A 27,781-nucleotide genomic window follows, 5' to 3' on the forward strand; every position below is an offset into this window, starting at 1 on the left:
ACTCAGAATCTATCTCACCAGCAACTTTACACAATAAAACATATATAGCTCAATGCTACTCTGCATATATCCTCCCTGGCCTCTACTACGCAGGCCACACGGATACCGTGCTCTAGCTACTGTAGCCTGCACTAGACCCTAACTGGTGCACCAGGCAGGAACAGACTCACGGTGATGTTGGGGACACAGGTCCAGTCCCAGGGGGCCCCCAAAAGTCCACAACGGTGGTGCGCACGGATTCCTATCAGCTCTGCTAAGCGTGGTCTTCTCCTTGCTCCTGGAAACTGTAAGTCCCCTTTCAAGTATCTTCGTGGCTTCACCAACCAGCGCAGAACAGCCACTCTTTGCTGTAAACGGGAAAGTCTATCTGACAAACACAGTTCGTCTCAAGCTGTGTACTCTTTCTTGCAGCCAAAGTCTCTTCCTTGCAAAACAGGACGGATCACAACACACAGTCTTTCTATCTTCCCTCTGGAGACTTCTTCCTGCACGCTGCTATAGCTCCACCTCTTCACTCAGCCTTGAGCAGTCCATAGCAAAACAAGAGCAGGGGAGAACAGCAGAACATACCATCACATAGACAAAGGGGGGTGCAGCCTCTTAAAGTGACAGCGTGTTTCTTATTATGCATAACAGCACCACCCTCTTACAACACCATTGTCTTTCTTGTGAAATTCTCAATAAGTTTGATGTGTCACATGACCCTCTTCCCATTGGAAAAAATAAAGTTGGATCCAAAATGGCCAACTTCAAAATGGCCGCCATGGTCACCACCCATCTTGAAAAGTTTTCCCCCTCCCATATACTAATGGGCCACAAACAAGAAGTTGATATCACCAACCATTCCCATTTTATTTAGGTGTATCCATACATATGGCCCATCCTGTACAAATTGTGGAATAAAATGCAAGTAAAAGGTGTAAAAAAAAAAAAAGGAATCACAAAGGGGGGTTGGTTTCATGGGCCTCACCATCTCCACCATGCCTTAGTCAATGTACATTTTTACATTTTGATCAAATAAGTTTTTCCACAATTCTTCACCTATCCACACTGACAGATGCAATACGAAGCTCTATATCTGATGTTCTCTGTATGGCAGACCACATCCAATGTAAGGTTAACAGAGTTCATAATTATTTCAAAAGGTCAGCCATAACTGAAGGTCATGAGTAATTCACATTTACAGAAAAACAATCCCACACGAGTTATTATAAAGAAAATTGGCAATATGGATTTTGTTCCCTTTTTTTCAAATAAATATTGCATTAGGGAAAAAGTCCCACAGAGTCCGTGTTGGCACAAGATTTCAGATCTGTTCTTAGAAATGTTAAATCATTTATCTTGGGTGATTTTTATTGATAAAGCATTACCAGTTCAATAAATGTTTAAAATGTATTACAAGAAGTGATGGTGGTAAATGTGTACATACATTTGATTCAGTCTGTAATTACATCATAATTAGAAGCCCATTTTAATGCTTCACTATACTTGTACGGATCAGTCTAGTTAATCTTGCCCCACTTAAAATAATATCCTTAATCAGTAAACTCTGTGGAAATGTGCTATCATTTTAACATGAAAAAGCATTATCTTATAATTAAATTTGCATCAGTCATATTCTTGAACACCCAGTGATCCGGGAATTAGCATTCAGCCCACTCAGTTGTTCATTGCTTTAATTGTTGAATACAAGTAAGAAGAAACCCCTATCAGAGATCACAAAGTTTCTGTTATTTTTTTCTTTTTCATTTCAGTCCCTACTAAAAATAGTCTAGAATTGTTTCAAATGCATTTAAAACATACCAGCAGTCACCTTCTAATATTCTGAGAAATAATTTATGAGCAGATCAGACAAAAATTTGCTTGCTCATGACGTTTTTCCATGGAGATTTGATTTGCAAAGAAGTTATTCTCCACAAATTTAATGTCCCTTATAAAGCTCTGGGATTTTTATAGACTCCAGAGCATAATAAAAGCAATATTCTAAAAAAAATCCTTACACTTACCTCACCACTCACTTTTCCGGCCCCTCCTCTCCTCACTATTACCTATCTGGTCCTCGTCGCATCTTTTGATCCCCCACCACTCTCGATGGAAACCTTGGGCCTCTAACAATTGGTTGGATTTATGTTTCTGATGAGACCCGGATGATCACAAAGTCAGGATTTCAGGGCAAGGATTTTAGCATAAGTAGTGAAGGATTAGAAGATGCAACAAGGACCGGGTGAGTCACAGTGAAGAGTAGAGGGGCCAGAGAGGTGAATGGTAACATAAGGTTTTATTTTTTCAGTCTCCAAAACATAGTCCATCACTGTCACTAAATTCCTGTCTGTGAACAATGCACTGTCGGACTTTGTTGCCTCATGTTTCGGAGTCATAGCCTTAGCCACACTCCGATCCAGGCTGCTAGGAATCATGACTTGTCACTTCTTTTTACTTTCTGATGGCAAATACACTGTGCAGAAAATTATCTTTAACATGGAGTGTTACCCACTGATGCAGAATCTTCAAGTTATCTGAGGACAATTCGGCCCAGGCCATCCCTTTCTAGTAGTCAGCCCTTGATCATCTGGATTACAGGGTCATCATGTTTGGCCTGGACCCATTCAGCCTGTGTCCTGCTGAGCAACACCATCTGGCCTGCTGTTACTCCATTAGTCTTGGTTATGAGGGCAGCAGGTTTCACTCTACGTATGTCTGGTGTCTCCATCTCTTCTTCTTCATCCACCTCTCCAGAGGAAACAGGAAAAGTGACTCAAGACAAAGTCTCAGCATTAGCATTCTCTTTGCCAGAATGGTACTTGATGGAGTAATTAAGCATCACCATTCAGGCGACCCACCTCTATTTCATGGCCCCCAGCTTCCCACTTTGCAGATGAGCCAATGGATTATTGTCAGTCCGGACCAAGCTCCAGTAAGGTATTCAGTGAATTTCTCGGGCATGGACAAGATGAACGCCAACAACTGCAGCTTAAAGGAACTATAGTTATCTGGGTTTCGTTTGGAGTTTCTCAAAGACTGACTGTCGTATGCTATTGCTTGTTCCTGTCTCCCCTGCTCTTGGGACAGTACTGCTCCCAATCCAGGAAGACTTCTGTCTTTATATAGAATGAATGGACAATCATATTGAGTGTATGCTAACACAGCAGCATTGGTCAAGACTTGTTTCATCTGATCCAGAGCTCATTGTTGCGAGGATCCCCAGGCAATGGGCCAGTTCTTTGAGCCTTTTGTGGTCCCCTTCAGTAACTTGTGAAGCGGCTTGGCTATCTTAGCAAAGTTAGAGATGAAACATCGATAATATCCTTTTAGTCACAGAAAGGCTCGCAGCTCTCGAAGAGTCAATGGCTGAGGCCAATTTCTTACTTCTTCTACTTCTCTTCCAGCTGGGTAGACTCCACCCGAAGACACGATGCAAACTAGATATTCGATTTCTGTCTGAAACAAATGACATTTTTGAGGCTTCAGCTTCAGACCGTGGGCCTGTAGATGGGCTAGCACTCAGCACTTGTCGTAGTCTTCATAGATTTTGCTCAATGGTGGATGCATGAATGATGAAATTGTCGAGATAGATCAAGATGGATTCAAAGTTCAGCTCTCCCAAGCAGTTGTCCATTAAATGCACTCACCATGGTGCAATGGTGAGTCCAAAAGGCATTCTATTTTATTTATTTATTATGCTTTGCTTATAATATAGTGCTATCTTATTCTGCAGGGTTTTGCATACATTATCATCACTGTCCCCAATGGGGCCCACAATCTAGATTCACTATCAGTATGTCTTTGGAGTGAGGGAGGAAACCGGAGAACCCAGAGAGAAACCCACGTTTTTGGAACATCATCCAGTCTAGATCACACAGGATATTTATACCTAATCGAGGTTCCTGACCGTGAATCCCCATCCACCAGCACAAATCCTTTTTGACCCACATCCAGGTCTTCAATTGTCACATGCATCCACGCTGTCCCATGGACTGGAATCTTCATCTGGTTAATGGCCATCAGCTTAATCAGTTTTCCTCTCTCAACTTTGATAAAGTGACCAAAATGGGTCTCAAAGTATTCCAGTGGAGACTTTGGCTCCTGTATCTACTTGGCAGTGCAAGTTCTTGTCTTCAACCAGTATATCTATCACTGGAGGTGATCCTCATTTAAACGTCCTGGCTTGAACTCTACCATCCATTGTCTCATCTGGGGGCAGTTCTGAGAGACATGACCTTTGTCAGCACCTCCATCGTATTGGGCCCCAGGGTAGAGAGTGTTCAGCTGTTCTCGGGTTTGGTCCTGGTATGAATGAGGTTGTCCTTGGGGGTGGGTCAGGCAGCACTGGAGCCATCCGATCCTTGGTCTTTTCTGGTGACCTATACGAAGGGACATTTGTTGGATGTGTCAGTTCTTCCCAACCCATTCTGGAGCCCATATCATCCCCACCTTCCCTAGCCAAAGCTTGTGCAGCTACCTGGGCAAACTGCAGTGTTTCATGTGCCCGTATCTGATCCCGCAATGTCCGTCTGAGCAATAAATCATCAGTCCCTGGACAAACTGTTCTTTCAGGATGGTGTCAGGATTGGTGAAAATAGCAGGTCTGTATCATTCTCTGTAAAGCATTTATATAATGGGAGAAGCTTTCGTCTTCTTGCTGATACCGATTAAAGAAGCATCTGGAAACTAGCGGCTGAGCCTCTCTCTCCATAAACCTCTAATATGGCCACAATGCCTTCTAGAGTTTTTCATGTTGATGCTGGATGGCGTGTCACCATTTCCTGGGCTTCTCCCTCTAGCACATGCAGCATGATGTCAGAATGCAGCTCCTCAGCTAGGTTGTACAGTCATAATGTACTTTGCCTGTGATCAGCCCATTCTTCGATTGGTATGTTATTGCTGTCAAATTTTGCAAGTTGTCTCAGTATGAACCCTGCTGACAAGCTCAGACTTGGAGCATTTAGAGTCAGCGGGAGAGTGACAGGGACACTATGGCACTACCATCCTGGTCACATTCTGCTTCGTGATGCTGTACCCTGCTTGAAGTTCTACATAAAATATGGATGAAGGGCGGCTACAGGACGAGGGGTACAGCAAGAATCAGAAGACATGCACAAAGATTAGATAGTATAATATGAATATTTACTAACCAGTTTATAAAACAAAGAAAAGGATGGTAGTTAAACAGTGTAAAAGTAAAAAATACAATTACAGCAGTTACTCTTAATAGCACCAAATAAAAGTATATGCATGTACACTTAAACAGAATTAACAAATATAATTGAGCAAAATACAACACAATTAACTTTTTCTAAGTATAAATCAATAAAATGACAGTATTGTGCCAGCATTTTACTAATCGCCTTCTCGGAACAGTTTTCAAGGTGTCCCTTACAGAAGAGGCCTTTTCTCCTAACTAACTGGACATCTATAAGGCTATTTACATATGCGCATATATATTCAGATGTAGCATGGTACGGATGCATCCTGAAACTAAAGTAAAAGATGTTTTCTGGGCTGAGTCCAGAATAATCAAAAACGCTGTCGTAAAGCTCTTAGGGAATGCCAATCTCTCCAATGGAGGGTTCCCATAAGTAATTAGCTTTAGAAATGCTGTCTTAAAGCTCTTAGGGAATTCTGATCTGAGCTGCCAGAAGGAAAGGAAACAAAGCCTGATGCTAGAGCATTACACTCACAAAGCACAATGCCAGTGGAAACATGCTTTGTGGAGTGACAAAGCATGCTCCTCTATCTGGAAGCGTGATGAAGTCTGTGTTTGACAAAAACCTGGATAATGTTACCTGACTGCACTGTGCCAACTGCAAAATTTGGTGGAGGAAGGATAATGTTATTGGGTTGTTTATCAGGGATCAGGTCATGCCCCTTACTTACAGTGAACATACATTTTAAAGTTACAGTATAGTGAGACATTCTGGCCAATTGAACTTTGTGGAAACAGTGTAAGGTTGGATATTTTCTGGTCCAACATGACTGACACAGGGCACACAGCAAGGTTCATAAAGGAATAATTGGGTGAAGTTTGTTTCGAAGATGTTGACTGGCCCACACAGATGCCTCATGTCAACCCCATCCATCACCTTTTGGATGAACTACAATGACGATTGCAAGTCAGTCCCTCTTGTCCAACATCACATCCAACATCACAAATGTTCCTCTGGATTAATGGGCAAAATTCCTTCAGGCAGACTCCAAAATCTTGTAGAAAGCTTTCCCAGAATAGTGGATGTTCTTTTAGCTGCAAGGCTTGTCTATGAATTCAGAGCAAAATGTCATAAAAGCTCCTGTAAAAGTAATGTATAGGAGTCCCAATATTTTTGTCCATACTGTGTACTTCCTGCTGGACCTTGCACAACTAACAACATTTTCTTACCTTCTATATGTTACTTTGCCAGTTATGTCCCTGGAAACAAAGAGAGAGCTATCAATGAAAACACTTGCAAGTTTGAATTAAAAAGTCCAGGGTCAGATGAACGTATGAAAAATTCCAAAACCTGAGAACAATTTTCATTCATATTATCTGTGTGCCATCTGTGTGTCTGAATTTTACAACCATGTGACATCTGTGACATCTGTATTTATACATCAACATTTAAAATAAACTCAATCAAATACAGCTACATTGATTAATAATGGCAAAGTATCTGTAAAAATTGGATGCAATGCAGATGATCCATAAGGGATCTGATTTTTTCTTTATGCACCCATTATGAACCAACTTGAATGGGCGAGTCTCATCAAATATTTGGAAGAGAATAGTTCATGCTGCTATTTTTTCCACACATAGGCTAGGTTCAGTCGGTCCATGTGAAATAAAATTGTCTTCTTAACAGCTCCATTGAAGTACATTGGTCAGTATGCTGCCTGATCTGCAGACAGCATAGGTCTGTATAACACACTTTGCTCTAAAGCAAAACCACACAACGGAATACACAGCATCTTTTCATTTACTTTTTCCTTCCTTATCTCTTCAAAATGTACAGCATCATTTTTTTTTATCAAAAGTGTTGTTACATACCTTTCTGTCTAAAATGATATTATAGGAGTGACATCTTTGTCATTGGTAGCTGTGAACACAATAAGCAAATAGCTAGTGATCAGTGAATCTGCCGAAATTTCAAGATGGCAGTTTGCTTGAATTTGACCAGGAAATTCGATTCACATGAAATTTGTTTAATGCAAATCGAATATATATTACTAGATGGTTGCCCGATTCTAACGCATCGGGTATTCTAGAATATGTATGTATGTAGTTTATTTATGAAGTTTTCAGAATAACGCAATTTATACACAGGATTCGGCCGGCCGGGCGCAACCAATTAGCGACGCGTGGTTCAAATTCCGCGCCAATTCGCGGCCGGACTGCGCCTGTCGCTGATTGTTTCGACGGGGCGTGACCAATCAGTGAAGCCAGGGCCTGCTCCAGGTTTTTGAGGGCCCCGGGCGAAAGAGTCTCAGTGGGCCCCCCTCTTTAACACATACCACGATTCATGATGCACAGATACAGCAGAGAAATATAGCACAGCGAAATACTTCCGGGACATAGTGCAGTGGCTCATACGCACTACTGCTTTTCGGCTTTGCCCGCAGTTGGGCAAAGCATACTGCGCGTGCGCAAGGCAAGATTGCTTTGCGCACGCATGTACTACGGAGGAAAACAGCTGCAATTCAAGACACTATTGCGGCCAGCGGGAAAGGAAGGGGTGAATAAAAGACCTGAAAACACCGCCCATCAGACCGGACAAAGGGCCCGCCAAATTCAGGTGACAGAGTCCCTTTAAGAAGTCCATGTGGATACAAGCAAGGGACAGGAACACAATATGGCAACACGTTTCGAACGCAAACGGGTTTCTTCCTCAAGGCCTGAAGAAGAGGCCTGAAAATGCCTTGAGGAAAACTGACTGCTGTTTGCATTTGAAGCCTGTCACTATATTGTGTTCCTGTCCCTTGCTTGTACACATGGATTTCTTACATTTTCTTGAATAAACATGGAAAAATATTTTATCAAACAAAAAGCTGGAATCGTTCTTTCTTTTTCTCTGTTAATTGGTGACACTATAAGATGCCCAAGCGAGGTAGTCATGCTGTGTGTGGGGTGCATCACACTTACTTCTGGTGTCACACTGTGATGGATTTCAGTAAGGAAAAGGGACATCAAACTGTCCCTGCAGCTGGGACCCTAACTATCCCTGTCCCAGGGGTACTCTTAAAGGTAGAGAGGCCCGAGTCTCTGACCTTACTATGCTCCTGTAAAAACCCTAATCTATCTCTTCCCCACCCCATGAGGCATGGGACAGAAATGAAAGGTAAACCAGACACAAAGACAAAACAGAGATAACAGAAAACCTCTATTATACAAAAGCACTAACCAACAACTGAGAAGAGGATAGGACTGGGAAGAATAAACTAAATGGAAACAGGGACTAGGAGATAAACAACCACGCACAACAGCAAATTACAGAACACCACAACTCCAACTCCAAACTTCAACTATTGTGCTTTAGCACACAGCACAGTAAGACAAATCTCCAATAGCAACAATGAACTCCTATTCAGCACAGCATCTCCTAAGAGCAAGGAAGGAGAGATTTCACTAGCAGGACACAGAGTGTCTAGCCAGGTTTTGTAGGAAGAGTTAACAACCAAATCAGAAGAAGCTAAAATGGAGCTGCATGTTTTTGACCAGCATAGAAAGGGTTGTCAACCTCTTTAGCACCAAAGGAAACCAAATTCATTTAATATGGGATCCAAATACTCTAAATGGAAGATCTGCGATTCACAATACACAGTGATCTTCTACCCCCAGATCTTCCAGGTTGGCATGACACACTCATGACATCTGGCCCACAGACCTCCATTGGCTTCATGTCTCCCTTTTCTGGAACCTTGGCAGTAATCAATCCAGGGGACATGGTATTCGTAAAAACTATCAAACTTTTACTTGACAACTGGCTGTCTTTACAAACAGGCATAAAGGATAAGGCCCAACGGGTTGTCATCTTTTCCACAGGTACCAGAAACAACTTCAGCCCTGGTTTTCTGTATGGGTAGAGCATCCCTCTTCCCAACTTCTATAGCACTAGGAATTTTTCTCCACCACTAATAGTGCACCGAGATTGCATCAACTCCTGCCTCTTAAAGTTTGAATCCATATTTCCCTGTAATTTCACAAACTGAGTGCGCCCAAGTGCTTTGACATCCATTTCAAGGTTCTGAAGGTTCCCAGGCTGGTAGGTAGATTCACACGGAAGGGTTCTTTGGCAAATCACTGCCCAGATTATTAGGCCCACATTGTCCCGATTAGCCTATCACTTGCGACTGCTGTCACTTCACCACACTTTCTCTAAGGGTACCGTCACACATAACAATTTCGTTAACGATATCGTTGCTTTTTGTGACGTAGCAACGATATCGTTAACGAAATCGTTATGCGTGACAGCGACCAACAATCAGGCCCCTGCTGGGAGATCGTTGGTCGATGCGAATGATCAGGACCTTTTTTTGGTCGCTGATCACCCGCTGTCATCGCTGCATCGGCGTGTGTGACGCCGATCCAGCGATGTCTTCACTGGTAACCAGGGTAAATATCGGGTTACTAAGCGCAGGGCCGCGCTTAGTAACCCGATGTTTACCCTGGTTACCATTGTAAATGTAAAAAAAAAAAAAACACTACATACTTACATTCCGGTGTCTGTCACGTCCCTCGCCGTCAGCTTCCCGCACTGACTGTGAGCGCCGGCTGTAAAGCACAGCGGTGACGTCACGCTGTGCTCTGCTTTAAGGCCGGCGCTGACACATTTACAATAGTAACCAGGGTAAACATTGGGTTACTAAGCGCGGCCCTGTGCTTAGTAACCCGATGTTTACCCTGGTTACCCGGGGACTTCAGCATCGTTGGTTGCTGGAGAGCTGTCTGTGTGACAGCTCTCCAGCGACCACGCGACTTACCAACGATCACGGCCAGGTCATATCGCTGGTCGTGATCGTTGGTAAATCGTTAAGTGTAACGTTACCTTAACTGAACACTACTTCCCAGTTCCTCACACTAACCAAAGATTCCCAACCCCCTTCCCCCCTTAATGGGCTTGACTTAACTCTCATATTGTTTCTGTGCCTGCTGTGTTGCTGGCAGAATTAACCTTTCACCTACATTCTAGACTGTGACATCTTGTGACCGTGAGCTAGTACTGCAACCTCCAAGGCAATTAACAATTGTTACCACAAGGAAACATATCAGGAACAATATATTATTCACAATCAATACCACAGCAGCATTGCTGTCTTCAGTGGTAGCTGGTCCATCTCCATACAACACAGACACAATTTGTCTGACATAGAAATTAAAGTTTAGAGCTACTGCAGCAGAAATGTAGTACATGACAGTCTTTCAGATGTTCATGAAATAAATGGACAGGCAGAGTCCTCCAGAGTGAGGTCTTCTGCTTCTAAGCAGCTCTGAACCCTGAAGAACTGGGTGACGGCTATATGCCCAAATTTGTACTGATGGGACAACACAATAGTAAATAAATAAGTAAACAGCAATAGTACATGTATATAACATAGGGTACTTAGTTAACACGATTTTCATAAAGATAACATAAAAGCTATCCTTCAGCGACAAGGTATACCCAATCGGGGCAGTCCTATCCTGTCTCTGGTATTAAAACCTTACCTTGTATCAGCCAAACTCAATGTGAATAAGTACAGAGCAGGCCATGGGAAGCTACGCTCCTATTTGCACAAAGTGCAACAAACTACAACAAAACCAAATAAATGAGCCGGAGCACAATCTGGTATATGTGCAATGTGTAAGAGCAATGTGTTTGTTTGTTTTTTCTTGGATTTTGTCTGTGAGATGTTTTTTTCTTTGTCATAACATCTATTTTTAAGTGACTCCTGGGTATGTTAAGGGGGTGTGGAAGCTGCTGACTAGGTCTCTTACCTCATAGAAAAACGTAAAGGTTTATCATTTGTATTTGTAATAGTTTAAATCACAAAATCTCTTAAAAAATACATCTGACAAACATAAAAGTGACAGGTCCCCAATATATTATATTCAGGAAAACAATTTAAATTAAATTAAGTCTAAATATAATTACAGTATAAAAAAATCAAACGAGAAACCTCGAGAAGTTATATATTGATGGTGATGGCAGGCTTCCTATCACTAACCCTCTGGTAGCCACATGTGGCTTTCCACGCTCCATACATTCTCCAAGACTTAAGCTGCTTAAAGTCTAAACCATAAACTGCTTAAATTGCTTAGTCCTTCTTCTCCTACAGTCAGACAATCCCCGATGTTTGTCCCAATAAACTAGATATTTGTCCGGTAAGCGAACACATTGTATTTACCATAGTGTTAGTCCAGGCTGTCAAGATGGTTTCTAGAAGTTTTGATATTTGCCGATTTGATATGTGACTTATCACTGCAGTGAAAATGCAGATTTGTAACAGCTGTAGCTACATGTTCACCACAGTATATTTTGAAACTTGGTCTCGCTCAGTGCTCACCTGTCCAGCCTCCCACTGCTTACCGCCCACTTTTTGGTCCTCTTCTTTCTGCCGTTGCGCTCCGCATCTCCAGGCTCTTCACCATAGGCAAAGACTTCCAGGGTCACTCTTGTTGCAAGGGTGTGACGTCATGATGTGAAGACATGCGCTGTGACTTTATTACGCCAAGTTACTTCTGAGGTCCGGACCCAGACGTTAGTCCTGGCCTATAATGAAGAGCCAGTAGATGCGACTTATGATGCGAGGCATCGAGTTGGCAGTAGAGGTAAAAGATGAGATGAGTATTGGTTAAAAAAATTAAATACTCACCATTCCAGCCATGCTTCTGCCCGCTGTCTGGTCCTTGTCATGTGCCACATCCCTGGCCCCTTCACTATAGGCCAGGACTTTTGGTCAAGCCCATGCCCTGGAAGTCACGGCACATCATAAGATTGTAATGTCGCAATCTTTTTATGTGCAGTAACTTCTGGGTCATGGACCGACTGGAGGTCCTAGCCTATAGTGAAGATGCTAGGCATGCTGTGCACTACGACATAAAGAAGAATCAAGCGTGAAACAAGCATCAGAGTGGCCTGAGAGGTCAGCAATGAGGTGTTCCAACTTGCTTACAAATTTGGGTCACGAACAAACTCATAGTTCCTATCTAGCTTGCAATCTTGGGACTGTCTTGTACGTGTTTAACAGAAATATCAAAATAGCTAATAGTTCCTCTTTTACTTAAAACAACGGGACAAAATGAAGAAAGCAAAAAATTATGAAAACTAAAAGGTTCTCCCAAACATATCAAGGTGTTTTTAGTTAAATAAAAAAGATGAAATCCACATTGCACTCTAAAAAATCATTTTAGTAAAGTAAAGTCAACCTCACTGTTCATTAAAAGTCCAATAACTTTTTTAAAAATAAGTTTCTAGTTCAGAAACAACCAGAGGAACGTACCCCTGAAAATGGAACATGCATGGTCGATTCACAATATAATGATTAAATCCTGTCAACACACTCCAGTGGTAGATGTTTCTATAGAACAGGCTATTCCTTCATTTCTTCTTTGAAAGATACAGGACAGGAGAGAAGTGGAGCATATAGACCTGTCTAAAAGCATATTCATCCACTGTTCACATAGCAATATGTTAAGGCCAAATACCATTATATAAGGATATTTTTCATTCTTCATGTTGACAGCCCAAAATTTCTTCTTACAAAATGCTTGAATTTTCTGCTTGTCACATCCCAATAACCCTAAACACAAATAATTGGTTGGTACAGATTCCTGAGGAAGGAGACAGACGTCTCCGAAACGCGTTGACTTTTGTGGTCCCTACCGCCATCCGTAGCGCACTTTCAGTCACGTGGGCGGACACGTCACTCACACCGGCACGCAGGTCCTTTCTCGGCGCCGCTTTCACTTTGCGCACTTGAAAGGACACCGGCCTGCACGTAAGAGTATACGTCGCTACCAGTGCGAGCTCCTCTTAACGCCATGCTGCTATCGGCCGAGGCAGCTGGCGTATATGAGTAAGAACCAGTCACCATTATCTTCAGTGTCACGCCAATAGCCGCCGCTGGAGAACACAACCTGCAAGCACCTTATTCAACCAAGCACCTTATCCAGCGTGGGGAAACAAAGCCTGCAATCAAGCATCTTGCCTGTGATTATGAACGCTTCTTTTAGGTAAGATTGCTGGTGTTATTCAACATATTTAGAAACACTTCATCTATTATCTGACCATTCCTTTCACCTGCATGGAGAGGTGTGATCTTTGGTTATAAATCCATCTCAGGCGGTATCTTTTGGCATTTATTTATCTATTTATGTACATTTTAACACTAGGGTTCTATTAGCGCGAATACGGATAGTTTATATCCATTTTCTAGGTTGATTTTTCCTCACTATACAGTTAATGGTGGTAACTGTTGTATTTGCAGCAATAATAGTAACCCTTTAATACTAGGCGCCACTCAGTTGTTTTTATATTCACAAATAATTGGTGTTGGGATCCAGGCTTCAGTCACGTATTGTCTGAAGACCAGCATATAATTTGTTTGATGCAAATCGGATCAAATCAAGTAAATTAATCAATAATGTTAAAACTTTGACATTTTTTATTGAGGAAAATGATCCAGTAACACATGTTTGTGTGTGAACCTCTAGGATTAACAGATAAGTATAAGGTGACATTTGTTTGTGTTGTTTTCAATCAATGGTATGACAATTAGTTGTGATTGGGCAAACTGTATTATTTGAGAAACAAGAATCTATGAATTCCTGGTCTTGACCACACATTTGTGGAAGGGTTTCAAAGCTCAAACAAAAGAGAATTCTGAGGACCTTGGAGTTTGTGATGCATATCTGGCTGGAACATATTTTTAAAACCATCTCTAAAGAGTTTGGACTGCACCAATCCACAGTCAGGCATATTGTGTACAAATGAAGGAACTTCAAGACTTTTATCACTCTCTCCAGGAGTGGTCGACCTACAAAGTTTACTTGAGATGCAAAGCATATTATGTTCTGCAATGTCACAGAGAATCCCAAGCCCATCATCAGGAGATACTGAACAACAATGGTGTGCATGGCAGAATTGCAAAAAAGGAATTACTCTCCAAAACAAACTGTTATGACCCCAATGGCAGAGGGTCTCAGAAATAATTTCTAAGTCTGCAAACACAAAAAACCAGCTCATAGGGCAGTGGTAACTGGGCTGACCATATATCTAATCCTAGCACCACAAATAACAGCAGCCGGGGAACGTTCCTACGTTGGTTCTAGACGTCTCGCGCCAGCCGGGGAACTAGCTAACCCTAGAAGGGAAAAGAAAGACCTTTCTTGCCTCCAGAGAATAGACCCCAAAAGTTGGATACAAGCCCCCAACAAATAATAACCGTGAGGTAAGAGGAAAAGACAAACATAAGAATGAGCTAGGTATTTAGCAAAGAGTGGCCCACTAGCTAATAGCAGAATATAGAAAGATAACTTATATGGTCAGCAAAAACCCTATCAAAAATATCCACACTGGAAATTCAAGAACCCCCGAACCGTCTAACGGCCCGGGGGGAGAACACCAGCCCCCTAGAGCTTCCAGCAAGATCAGGAATCACATTTAGTACAAGCTGGACAAAAATGAGAGCAAGCAAATAACCCAAAAAACAAAGAAGCAGGACTTAGCTTAATTTTGCACGAACCAGGACCAGCAGATAGGAGCAAACAGAATGTGTCTGATTACAACGATGCCAGGCACTGGACTAAGGTTCCAGGAGGTTTATATAGCAACACCCCTGAAGTAACGACCCAGCTGGGTGCAAACTGAGGGAAGAAAATCCCAGAGTCATATCACTAGTAACCACAAGAGGGAGCCAAAAAGTCTAATTCACAACAGTACCCCCCCCTTAAGGAGGGGTCACCGAACCCTCACCAAGACCACCAGGGCGATCAGGATGAGCAGCGTGAAAGGCACAAACTAAATCGGCCGCATGCACATCAGAGGCAACCACCCAGGAATTATCCTCCTGACCATAGCCCTTCCACTTGACCAAATACTGAAGCCTCCGTCTGGAGAGACGAGAATCCAAGATCTTCTCAACCATGTACTCCAACTCGCCCTCAACCAACACCGGAGCAGGAGGCTCAGCAGAAGGAACCACAGGCACAACGTAGCGTCGCAACAAAGACCTATGGAACACGTTGTGAATGGCAAACGAAACCGGAAGATCCAAGCGAAAGGACACTGGATTAAGGATTTCCAATATCTTGTAAGGACTGATGAAGCGAGGCTTAAATTTAGGAGAGGAGACCTTCATAGGAACAAATCGAGAAGACAGCCACACCAAATCCCCAACACGAAGTCGGGGACCCACACCCAGATCTGCTGCAACCTATCCACCACAGAATCCACCCCAGGACAGTCAGAAGGCTCCACATGTCCCGAGGAAAAACGAGGATGGAAACCAGAGTTGCAGAAAAATGGCGAAACCAAAGTAGCGGAACTAGCCCGATTATTAAGGGCAAACTCAGCCAACGGCAAGAAGGTCACCCAATCATCCTGATCTGCCAAAACAAAACACCTCAAGTAAGCCTCCAGAGTCTGATTAGTTCGCTCAGTTTTTCCATTAGTCTGAGGATGAAAGGCAGACGAGAACGACAAATCAATGCCCATCCTAGCACAAAAGGATCGCCAGAACCTGGAAACAAACTGGGATCCTCTGTCAGACACAATATTCTCAGGAATGCCGTGTAAACGAACCACATTCTGAAGGAACACCGGAACCAGATCGGAAGAGGAAGGCAGCTTAGGCAAAGGCACCAAATGGACCATTTTCGAAAAGCGATCACATACCACCCAGATGACAGACATACCCTGAGACACCGGGAGATCAGAAATGAAATCCATGGAAATGTGTGTCCAAGGCCTCTTCGGGACAGGCAAGGGCAAGAGCAACCCGCTGGCATGAGAACAGCAAGGCTTAGCTCGAGCACAAGTCCCACAGGACTGCACAAATGACCGCACATCCCGTGACAAGGAAGGCCACCAAAAGGACCTAGCCACCAGATCACTGGTGCCAAAAATTCCCGGATGACCTGCCAACACCGAGGAATGAACCTCGGAAATGACTCTGCTGGTCCACTTATCAGGAACAAACAGTCTGTCAGGTGGACAAGAGTCAGGTCTACCAGCCTGAAATCTCTGCAACACACGTCGCAAATCAGGAGAAATGGCTGACAAAATAACTCCCTCTTTAAGAATACCAACAGGTTCTGTGACTCCAGGAGAGTGAGGCACAAAGCTACTTGAAAGAGCATCAGCCTTCACATTCTTTGAACCTGGTAAATACGAGACCACAAAGTCAAAACGGGAGAAAAACAATGACCAGCGGGCCTGTCTAGGATTCAGGCGTTTAGCAGACTCGAGATACATCAAATTTTTGTGATCACCAGTCAAGACCACCACACGATGCTTAGCACCCTCGAGCCAATGACGCCACTCCTCAAATGCCCACTTCATGGCCAGTAACTCCCGATTGCCAACATCATAATTCCTCTCAGCAGGCGAAAACTTCCTAGAGAAGAAAGCACATGGTTTCATTACCGAGCAACCAGGGCCTCTCTGTGACAAAACAGCCCCTGCCCCAATCTCAGAAGCATCCACTTCGACCTGAAAAGGAAGTGAGACATCAGGCTGGCACAAAACAGGTGCCGAAGTAAACCGGCGCTTCAACTCCTGGAACGCCTCCACGGCAGCAGGAGCCCAGTTAGCAACATCAGAACCTTTCTTGGTCATATCCGTCAAAGGTTTAACAACGCTAGAAAAATTAGCGATAAAACGACGGTAGAAGTTAGCAAAACCCAAGAACTTCTGAAGACTCTTAACTGACGTGGGTTGAGTCCACTCATGAATAGCTCGGACCTTGACTGGGTCCATCTCCACAGCAGAAGGGGAAAAAATAAACCCCAAAAAGGGAACCTTCTGTACTCCAAAGAGACACTTTGAGCCTTTAACAAACAAAGCATTCTCACGCAAAACCTGAAACACCATCCTGACCTGCTCCACATGTGAGTCCCAATCTTCAGAGAAAACCAGAATATCATCCAGATAAACAATCATAAATTTATCCAGATACTTCCGGAAAATATCATGCATTAAGGACTGAAACACTGAGGGAGCATTAGAGAGCCCAAAAGGCATCACCAAGTACTCAAAATGACCTTCGGGCGTATTAAATGCAGTCTTCCATTCATCTCCTTGCTTAATGCGCACAAGGTTGTACGCACCACGAAGATCTATCTTGGTGAACCACTTGGCACCTTTAATCCGGGCAAACAAGTCCGACAACAGAGGCAAAGGATACTGAAATTTAACAGTGATTTTATTCAGAAGCCGATAGTCTATACAAGGTCTCAAAGATCCGTCCTTCTTGGCCACAAAAAAGAATCCCGCACCAAGAGGGGAAGAGGATGGACGGATATGCCCCTTCTCCAGAGACTCCTTGATATACGAACGCATTGCGGCATGCTCAGGTACAGACAGATTAAATAATCTTCCCTTAGGAAATTTACTACCTGGGATCAAATCTATGGCGCAGTCACAGTCCCTATGAGGAGGCAGAGCACTGGATCTGGACTCGCTGAATACATCCTGATAATCAGACAAATACTCAGGAACTTCCGAAGGAGTAGAGGAAGCAATAGACACCGGCGGGGAATCAGCATGAATTCCCTGACAGCCCCAACTTGACACAGACATTGCCTTCCAATCCAAGACTGGATTGTGGGTCTGTAACCATGGCAGACCCAAAACGACCAAATCATGCATTTTATGCAGAACAAGAAAACGAATCACCTCCCGATGTTCAGGAGTCATGCACATGGTCACCTGCGTCCAAAACTGCGGTTCATTTTCCGCCAATGGCGTAGCATCAATACCTCTAAGAGGAATAGGATTTACTAACGGTTCAAGAACAAAACCACAGCGCTTGGCAAATGACAGATCCATAAGACTCAGGGCAGCACCTGAATCCACAAACGCCATAACAGGGTAAGAAGACAAAGAGCAAATTAAAGTCACAGACAAAATAAATTTAGGTTGCAAATTACCAATGGCAACAGGACTAACAACCCTTGTTAGGCGTTTAGAGCATGCTGATATAACATGTGTAGAATCACCACAGTAAAAACACAACCCATTCTGACGTCTATGATTTTTCCGCTCATTTCTAGTCTGAATTCTATCACATTGCATTAAATCAGGTGTTTGTTCAGACAACACCACCAGAGGATTAGCGGTTTTGCGCTCCCGCAAACGCCGGTCAATTTGAATAGCCAGCGCCATAGAATCATTCAGACTTGTAGGAATGGGGAAACCCACCATCACATTCTTAATGGCTTCAGAAAGGCCATTTCTGAAATTTGCAGCCAGAGCACACTCATTCCACTGAGTAAGCACGGACCATTTCCGAAATTTTTGGCAATACACTTCAGCTTCATCCTGACCCTGAGAAATAGCCAGCAAGGCTTTTTCTGCCTGAATTTCAAGATTGGGTTCCTCGTAAAGCAATCCGAGCGCCAGAAAAAATGCATCAATATTTGCCAATGCCGGATCTCCTGGCGCTAGTGAGAAAGCCCAATCCTGAGGGTCGCCCCGTAAAAAAGAAATAACAATTTTAACTTGCTGAGCTGAATCTCCAGATGAACGGGGTCTCAGAGAAAGAAACAATTTACAATTATTCTTGAAATTCGTAAACCTAAATCGGTCTCCAGAAAACAATTCCGGAATAGGTATTTTAGGTTCAGACATAGGACTACTGGTAACAAAATCTTGTATGCCCTGCACACGAGCTGCCAGCTGGTCTACACTTGTAATCAAGGTCTGGACATTCATGTCTGCAGCAAGCACAAGCCACTCAAAGATAAAGGGGAGGAAGAGAGGAAAGAAAAAAAAAAAAAAAACTCAGAATTTCCTTTCTTATTATCCCACTTCTGCAATGCATTAAACATTCAATGTTGGCCTGGCATACTGTTATGACCCCAATGGCAGAGGGTCTCAGAAATAATTTCTAAGTCTGCAAACACAAAAAACCAGCTCATAGGGCAGTGGTAACTGGGCTGACCATATATCTAATCCTAGCACCACAAATAACAGCAGCCGGGGAACGTTCCTACGTTGGTTCTAGACGTCTCGCGCCAGCCGGGGAACTAGCTAACCCTAGAAGGGAAAAGAAAGACCTTTCTTGCCTCCAGAGAATAGACCCCAAAAGTTGGATACAAGCCCCCAACAAATAATAACCGTGAGGTAAGAGGAAAAGACAAACATAAGAATGAGCTAGGTATTTAGCAAAGAGAGGCCCACTAGCTAATAGCAGAATATAGAAAGATAACTTATATGGTCAGCAAAAACCCTATCAAAAATATCCACACTGGAAATTCAAGAACCCCCGAACCGTCTAACAGCCCGGGGGGAGAACACCAGCCCCCTAGAGCTTCCAGCAAGATCAGGAATCACATTTAGTACAAGCTGGACAAAAATGAGAGCAAGCAAATAACCCAAAAAACAAAGAAGCAGGACTTAGCTTAATTTTGCACGAACCAGGACCAGCAGATAGGAGCAAGCAGAATGTGTCTGATTACAACGATGCCAGGCACTGGACTAAGGTTCCAGGAGGTTTATATAGCAACACCCCTGAAGTAACGACCCAGCTGGGTGCAAACTGAGGGAAGAAAATCCCAGAGTCATATCACTAGTAACCACAAGAGGGAGCCAAAAAGTCTAATTCACAACACAAACATTGCTGTTCATCTGCAGTTTTTTCCTAAAATCACTTGGCTTGTCCAGATGATCTTTAGCAATGTTTTGTAGATAAATAATACCAACATGAAAGGTTTGTTTGGAGAAAGAAAGACACTCCATTATAGCATAAAAATCTTCACCCATCTGTGAAACACAGTGGTGGTAGTATCATGGTTTGGACCTGTTTTCCAGTTTCTGGACCAGGACGGCTGCCATCATTGATGGGACAATAAATTCTGAATTTTATCAGCAAATTTTGAAGAAAAATGTCAGGATATTGTCCATGAGAAGAATATCAAGAGATTGCAGCAAAACAATGCCCCAAGTCGCTCAATAAATAAATGGTTAAAAGAGAATAAAGGTAACGTTTTGGAAATACCAAGTCAAAGTCTTGACCTAAAGTCTATAGAAATGTTGTGAAAGGACCTGAAATGAGCAGTTTATGGGGGGAAACTGACCAATATATCAGAGTTGAAGCTGTTTTTTTAGGGAGCAATAGGCAAAATTCCTCCAAGTCGATGTGCATGACTAGTCAACAATTACCTGAAATGTTTAGATGCAATTATTGTTGCACAATAGGACCACACCATATACTGAAGTCAAAGGTTCACATACTTTTGACTCTCACAGACATGTGATATTGGATCATTTTTCTCATAATAAAAAAGACAAATCCTAGTATCTTTTAATCATTTGTTTGTTATGGTTTTCTTTATCTACGGTACTTCTAGAATTTGTGTGAACATCTGTTGTAGATTTAGGTAAATTTTATAAAGAAATATGGAAAATTCTGAAGGGTTCATAAACTTTCAAGCATCACTGCATGATATCTTCTAGGGAGAAAAAAACAAGACAAAACAAACAACTCTAGTTGTTCTATATTTCCAAACTTGTGCTGATCACCAGGTCAAAAGTGGTCAGTTTTGTTTCTCTTATTTTACTGCTCCTCTGGGTATTCTGTTTTTTGCTTATTTTTTTTAAATCCTCCAGATGGTGCCATAATTATGGGCCTTTATATTTAGTACTAATTTTTATGGTATTTACCAAGACATCTGTGTTCATAGGGTAATTATTCAGAGTAACCTAAAGACGCGCTCTCAAACAGTCCAGTGAGCGATGTGCCATTGATAAAGATCATACAAATTATCAATAAATAAAACATTCTATTTCTGTTTCTGTAAATGTTTGGCAGCTTTAAAAAAAATGGCTATACATGGGAGTAGTTTGAATAAAGTAAAAGCCAAACTGGCCACTTTTTACCTGGTGACAGGTCCTATTCAACTGGCTAATATTTGTAAACAGGATGCAAAAGTGATTGCCTTCTGTTACTTCTCAAAATTATACCCAGCATTAAATCTATCTCAACATCATAGATGTCCAATCCAGAGGATATTTTGTTGTTTATTTTCTATTCCTAGTAACAGCTTTTTGACAACTATACAGATTTAATGACTCATAGTGATTATCTTCATGACCGGGAAGGACAGAAAAAATCAGTGGATTTTCTGATACCTGTAAAAATTGGTTTCCTCCAGTCTCTCAGAGAATGCTTCCAAAGGGTACGCAAACCTAGAACAGATATCAAATGAAGACTTGCAGAAGTCTGACTGCTGAGACCTACACCCATTGCTAAATTAGTAGTGTTGGCTATTGGTCCTGCATTTAGCCTTCTCTGAGTTGTAGTCATACATTGGACCTCCACGAACCTAGGCGCCTGGTCTTGTCACATCTATAGACTATATGTTGGAGATGTACGTAAACAGTATTCTTCAATCGATACCTCCAACAGAATGCTCTCATGAACGCTGTTTTAGAGGAACCCACCCACATTCTTCTGATGCTTTCCAATACACTTACTAATGCATACCATCCCAACGGAGAACACCTTAGAGAAATGTGACGAGAACATAACCTAACATCTATCATCTATCGAGTGGATAAGTGATCAATGATCATGGTAGTTACTCTTTTGGGAAAACATTTAGGTGACGATATTTCCCATTCATGCCCTCTCTAGTTAAAAAAAAACGATCTTTGTGACCATTTCTTTAAAGCAGCTGTCCGGTCAGATGATATTGATCACTTATCTTTAGGAGCAAATCTGATATTGCTGACCTATCAAATCCTCTGACCGGACAATCACTTTAAACTCAATGCATGTTTTATTCTTATCCTTTTTTGGGGTAATCAGAATCATCCATTCAAATTATGAGTCTCCATTAAAAAACAGATGGCACCACAAGACTCCATCTGTTTTTAATGGATTAATTTTTTGAGGCCATAGTCATCTGAATGTGTCCTTAAACTCAAGTCATTGTCATTGAGAAAACATTACCAGTTTGTTAAGTTTCGATTAGCAGTATGTTAACATTAGTGTTTTTTAAAGGTTAATATAATGCCAGAGAGACCAATGAGATCACATTGCATTAGATGGACACAGCTGTAAGTTTTGTTTTGAAGATATAAAGGAATTAAAATGGTGGTTTGGTGTACATAAGAGCGCAAAACTGGCGTATGAAACGTGGAATTATATTAATGTTGGTATCTTGCATCAAATTTCTGATGCACTATTCCTACTTTGTTCTGATATTGAAATAGTAATAACTTGTACTTATAAGGGTTGTCCACTACTCGGACAACTTTTTCTGAATCCCTGTTTCCCCTTTGTAGCCCCTTAGAGACCACCGAAAAATAACTTAAAACTGACCTGAGATATAAGTAAACATCATTCCCCTATAGGTGAAAATGCAGCAGCTATTTTCTGTACACTATGTCTGACACCCTTCTGCATCAGCTACGATCAGTGTTGGCACCAACCATGACATTTAACCCTTTAGATGCTGTTGTCAATGGTGACTACGGCTTCTAGATGGTTAACAGAGTGTGGCGACTCCCTCTTTAACCCCATCAGCACCCTGAGATCTTGATCGTGTGGTCCTGAAAGTTGCCATGGCAATTCATGGCCAAGTAATGGCCTTATAGTCCACCGGCTATAGTGACCTGTTCTGAAGCTAGAAACATTTAGATGGTAAAATAACATTTTTCATTCCTGTCATGTCACTTTGCATTAATTCCTGAAAAGCACATTCAACATTAATATCTACTTGAAAGCAGTTTTGAATACGTTGAGGGGCGCTGTTTTTAATGGTATCACTTTTTTTTCCAATATATATAGGTCCCCCAAAGTCACTTCAAAACTCAATAGGTCCCTAAAAAAAAATGTTTTGTAAATTTCCTTGAAAAAATGAAAACTTACTAATACAATTTTAAAGCTTCTAACATCCTAACAAAATAAAAGAACATTTTAAAGATAGTGCTGTTGTAAAGTAGATATGAAGGAAATGTTATTTATTAACTGTTTTGTGTGGTATGACTATCTGGAATAAAGGGATAATCATTCAAAGTTTGAAAAATGCTGATCTCAAAATTACTGGGATATGTTGAAACATTCCAGAGTTATCGCCACATAAAGTGATGCCAGATTTGAAAAATGTGGCCATGTCACAAAGGGGGTAAAATAACACTTATACTCACCTTCGGTGCCGGCGTAGTTTCAACTGTGTTGGCACTGGCTTTCCTAGGAATCACATGACATTGTTATGTCACGCAATCCCTGTGGCCAATGAGCACTCTCTTCACTCTCCTTACCTTCTGACATATCACATACATCTGGAGGAAGTGAGAGAGCATCATCAGCCCTAGTTTCCTCTGGATATTTATCCATGGGATCGGAGAGTGAAGCCAGTGCTAGAGCCAGGACTGACACCGCTGGAACAGCGTCTGCACCAAGAGTGAGTAGAAGTGTTATTTTACAATCTGGAAATGTAGGGATTTAGAAGGTTTGTCCGAGTAGTAAACATCCCCTTTCAACATACCACCAGGTCACATCAACATACAAACATATCACCATGTTAATAGCATATCCAAGTGATCTCCTATATAATACAACCCAGTTAAATTAATCGAGAGATTCAGAAACGTATGTCGGATACAGAGCTTCATATCTTCATGAAATAACATCATCCTATTCCATATCCACCTCTTCTCATGTCATTGTGATGCCGTTAATTTCCTTTCATCTCTTTGTAAATGGATATGTCCCAAGAAGTTGAAATTATCCAACCTCCAATAGCACAATTCATCTTTTTTTTTTCTAGAAGTTCTTGGACAGAGTTTGGGGTGGCAGATTAATAGACTATTAATTTATTAGCACAAACAATGTTTTGCTATGGATTGTGGAATATAGATTTCAGAATTGTGGACCAGCTGCTAGGATCAAGCAACATGAGATCAAGTAATACTAAAACTGAAGTAATAGGAGATGCGGGTATCCTGTGCTGCTGGTTGTAGAATCACGAAAATCCAATACAAGGCATGTGAGGAAAAGTGCGGTTTAATCTCTACGCGTCTCAAGTACTCTGAGTTCATCAGGTAAAGAACAAAGTATATTTGTGGTCCTCCTGATGAAGAAGTCAGAGTACTTCGAAACACGTAGAGATTAATCCGCACTTTTCCTCACATGTCGTGTATTGAATTTTCTTGATTCTCCAACTAGCAGTGCAGGATACCCGCATCTCCTATGACCTCAATATTACTTTGGATCCTCCAGCCTGGGGAACTGTAGTAGCAGGATATCATATCCTGAAACTCCATTAATGTTGTGTCTCACACAACTGCATCAGGTGTGTCAGACCGCTTTACTCACCACATTTTTGTCTGGATAATGCCCTATCATGCTGAATTGTATACAGCCTTTTCTGTACACAAAAAGTAGCTGTTCAGTCGACAACTATCTTTCCTGAGTCACCCATACACAGGAAAGTTTGACTCGGCCGAGTGCTCACGTGTTCTCTATGAGAGAGCTCCTGCTAGACTCCTCTGATCAAAAGCATAGCCCATCGGAAATCGGACATGTCGAATCCTTTAGTCTCCCAAGAGTCAAGAGACACCTATCCACACTAGACTGTAGTCTCATCCCAATGATGTCAGTGGGATCAATCAACATTAGTCTAGCAAACATGGGGTCCTTTAATGTTTGTGGAACATGGTGACACCTGATCGTATGTATTTTTTGACCGAAAGAACAAATTGTTTTTATTTGGAGCCGACAGCAAGATGTTCCACATGTTGGGTGTGCCTTAACTCTACATACGAATGTAAAGAGTACAAATTGACAAAGACACACAGATCCCCACGTAAAGTAAAACTATCACACATTTACAGGACATAGGAAGCATTACAATTTATTTAAAATGTCTTGCATTTTGACCTGGACAACCAGAAAAGCTGAGAGGGTGAAACCCAACCTGGGGCAGATGCATGAGTTATCATTACACTTATTGTTTAGATTGTTTCATTCTAAGTTTTCGACCAAATCGTCTTGTCATATTGTGTTTCCAATGGTCCGCTCATTATTTTAGACTGATTGTGGTTTAGACTGCTTGTGTCTCTCATGCATATTAATCTATCTTTCATTCATTAAAAAAAAACCTTAAAAATTGTTTTAACATACTAGTCTTCAGTGTGTGATATGACAAAAAGATTTGAACATCTAATTTTGTATTACTAATGACTTAATTATGCTGTCTGCAAAACTCATGAATTTATTTTATTAAAAAGGAAGGCCAAGACAGCCCAGATTCTTTGGGGATTGGAGTATTTGGCGAAAACCTGTTCCCTCTTGCAAGCATTCCTGGTTCCCCTACACCCGATCGCTATCTGTGTGAGATTGACAAAGTCTCATTAACCCCAGCAGAGTCGTGGGAGAGTTGGCTCAAAGAAGAAAGCCACCCAGGTGAGGAGTGTTTCTTTTAGAAGAAAATGCTTTTAAAATGGTTTGGCTTCTAAAGCTTTTCTATAAAATAGAAAAAAAATGACTCCTCGTTTTCAGGCAAATTGTAGAACTAACGCAATTCTTGTGGAGTGGCACTGACCTTTAGATAACAATGTTTCTCTACAAATGCAATGTTCCAGCATTCTGTCCACCAAACATACAATAACACGACTTCTATCCTTTCAGGCTTTTCCTCGCAATTCTAAATTAATACACTGCAGTCAGTGCAACACAATGTTTTATTCGCAGAATGAATTGGGTTATTTGTAACAGTTTTTTTCTCTCTACATTGAAACTACAGACTGGAAACTGACAGATTTTCCCACTGGAGGGATAAGGGAAAATGTGTAGTGTCTCATCTTTGCACAGATATGGTGACCAACAATCAGGCTCAAGTCATCAGCCTCTACATATTGTGCAGTCTCTGGCCTTTATGTGAGAGAATTGGAACTGTTGAGAAGCAATTGTCAGGATTTTAGCTATTTTTAGCAGTGATGAGCGAGTGTGCTCATTACTCAGGTTTTCCGAGCATGCTCGAGTGTTCTCCGAGTATCTTGGGTGTGCTCGTAGATTATGTTTGTGTTCCCACAGCTGCATGATTTGCGGCTTTTAGACAACCTGAACACATACAGGTATTGCCTGTTTGTTAGGGAATCCCCAGATGTATTCAGGCTGTCTAGCAGCCGCAAATCATGCATCATCTACAAGCACGCCCAAGATACTCGAAGAACACCCGAGCATGCTCGGAAAACTTGAGTAACGAACACACTCGCTCATCACTCATTTTTAGAAATTACAAATGGGACATCATAAACTTAGCTTTTCCTTCTAGCATCAAGATGTTGTGTATGACTTTATTGTATAGCAGCTTAAGCAATGCTTTTTACGAACCTGTCACCTCTGTTACACTGTCCTCATGGAGAGCAGTAGAAAGTAGTGGCGGACATGCTGATTTCAGCGATCTGTCACTTATGTGTCAATGTTAATTAGTTTCAGAGAACTTACTTCTTTGGCAGCTTCAAGGAGTGCAGAGTAAGGGTATGTGCACACGGTGCGGATTTTGCTGCGGATCCGCAGCGGTTTTGACGCTGCGGATCTGCAGCTGTTTTCCATGAGTTTACAGTACCATGTGAACCTATGGAAAACAAAATCCGCAGTGCACATGCTGCGGAAAAAAACACGCAGAAACGCTGCGCTGTTTATTCCGCAGCATGTCAATTCTTTATGTGGATTCCGCTGTGGTTTACACCTGCTCCACAATAGGAATCCACATGTGTAAAACCGCAGGTGGAATCCGCACAGAAAACCGCAGTAAATCCGCGGTAATTCCGCAGTAAATCCGCAGTGTGGTTTACCTGCGGATTTACAAAAACAGGTGCGGAAAAATCCGCAGACATCCCACCTACTTGTGCACATACCCGAAGTTCTCCACAACTAATTACCATTAGCAAAGAGTGACAGAAATTAACACCAATGCCGACAACCCTGCTTGGTTCTCCTTCCTCCCCCATGTAGGAGCGCCAACATACTCATTACCCTAGCCACACGGTGACTTCCACGTCTCATGCTTCCTGTGAATGCCGCACAGGCTTTTCAGTGGCGCTTGCTCCCATGTTCTTAAAGGGGCATCATATGCACCTTGAAGATGCCCCCAGCCAATAGCTGGGAGGCATCTAGTATATAAGGCACCCTCCCAGTAAGGAGGTGCCTGAGCAACCCCTGTAGTTTCCTCACAACTCTTGTGGGCAACTGTATGTTGCCAGGTGCCCCGTTCTATTCTATTAAAGTTAGTTTGTTATCTTGATTCTGTTCCCGTATTCCTGTATAGTGTGTGTTACCCTGAAGCCGTTTCAGCAGTACTTGACCACTGAATCCACACTGGCGGTATCTTAAACGTGAAGCTGCTCTGGCGGTACCTGAACTCTGTAGTTGCACCGCCAGACCCTGAATATAAAGCTGCTATGTCGATATCTGAGCATTGAAGCCGCACCTGTCTGAACAGGTTGTGAATCCAGCCTTGTCTGTGACTCTGATTCCAGTCTGTGACAGCGAACCCGACCCTTGGGCCTGGCAGCTGCGGTACCAGGGGCTGCCTAGGAATGGTACCTGGCAGTTGAAGCCTGAATCCACCATCAGGAGGTAGAGTGAAAACCAGGTGGCT

At 42.2% G+C, this 27,781-nt stretch overlaps 1 protein-coding gene across 3 annotated transcripts in view; it reads left to right on the forward strand.

The window, feature by feature from the left end:
* Window positions 1-27,781, forward strand: part of CACNA1I (calcium voltage-gated channel subunit alpha1 I) — a 566,555-nt gene that overhangs the window by 532,535 nt on the left and 6,239 nt on the right. For all 3 annotated transcript variants that reach the window (XM_077277427.1, XM_077277430.1, XM_077277429.1), the window contains exon 33: window positions 25,407-25,581. In XM_077277427.1, the coding sequence (XP_077133542.1) occupies window positions 25,407-25,581 (175 nt within the window). The remainder of the gene's footprint in view (window positions 1-25,406; window positions 25,582-27,781) is intronic.

The sequence above is a fragment of the Ranitomeya variabilis genome, chromosome 8, assembly GCF_051348905.1.
Source record: "Ranitomeya variabilis isolate aRanVar5 chromosome 8, aRanVar5.hap1, whole genome shotgun sequence".
Classification (NCBI taxonomy): Eukaryota; Metazoa; Chordata; class Amphibia; order Anura; family Dendrobatidae; genus Ranitomeya; species Ranitomeya variabilis.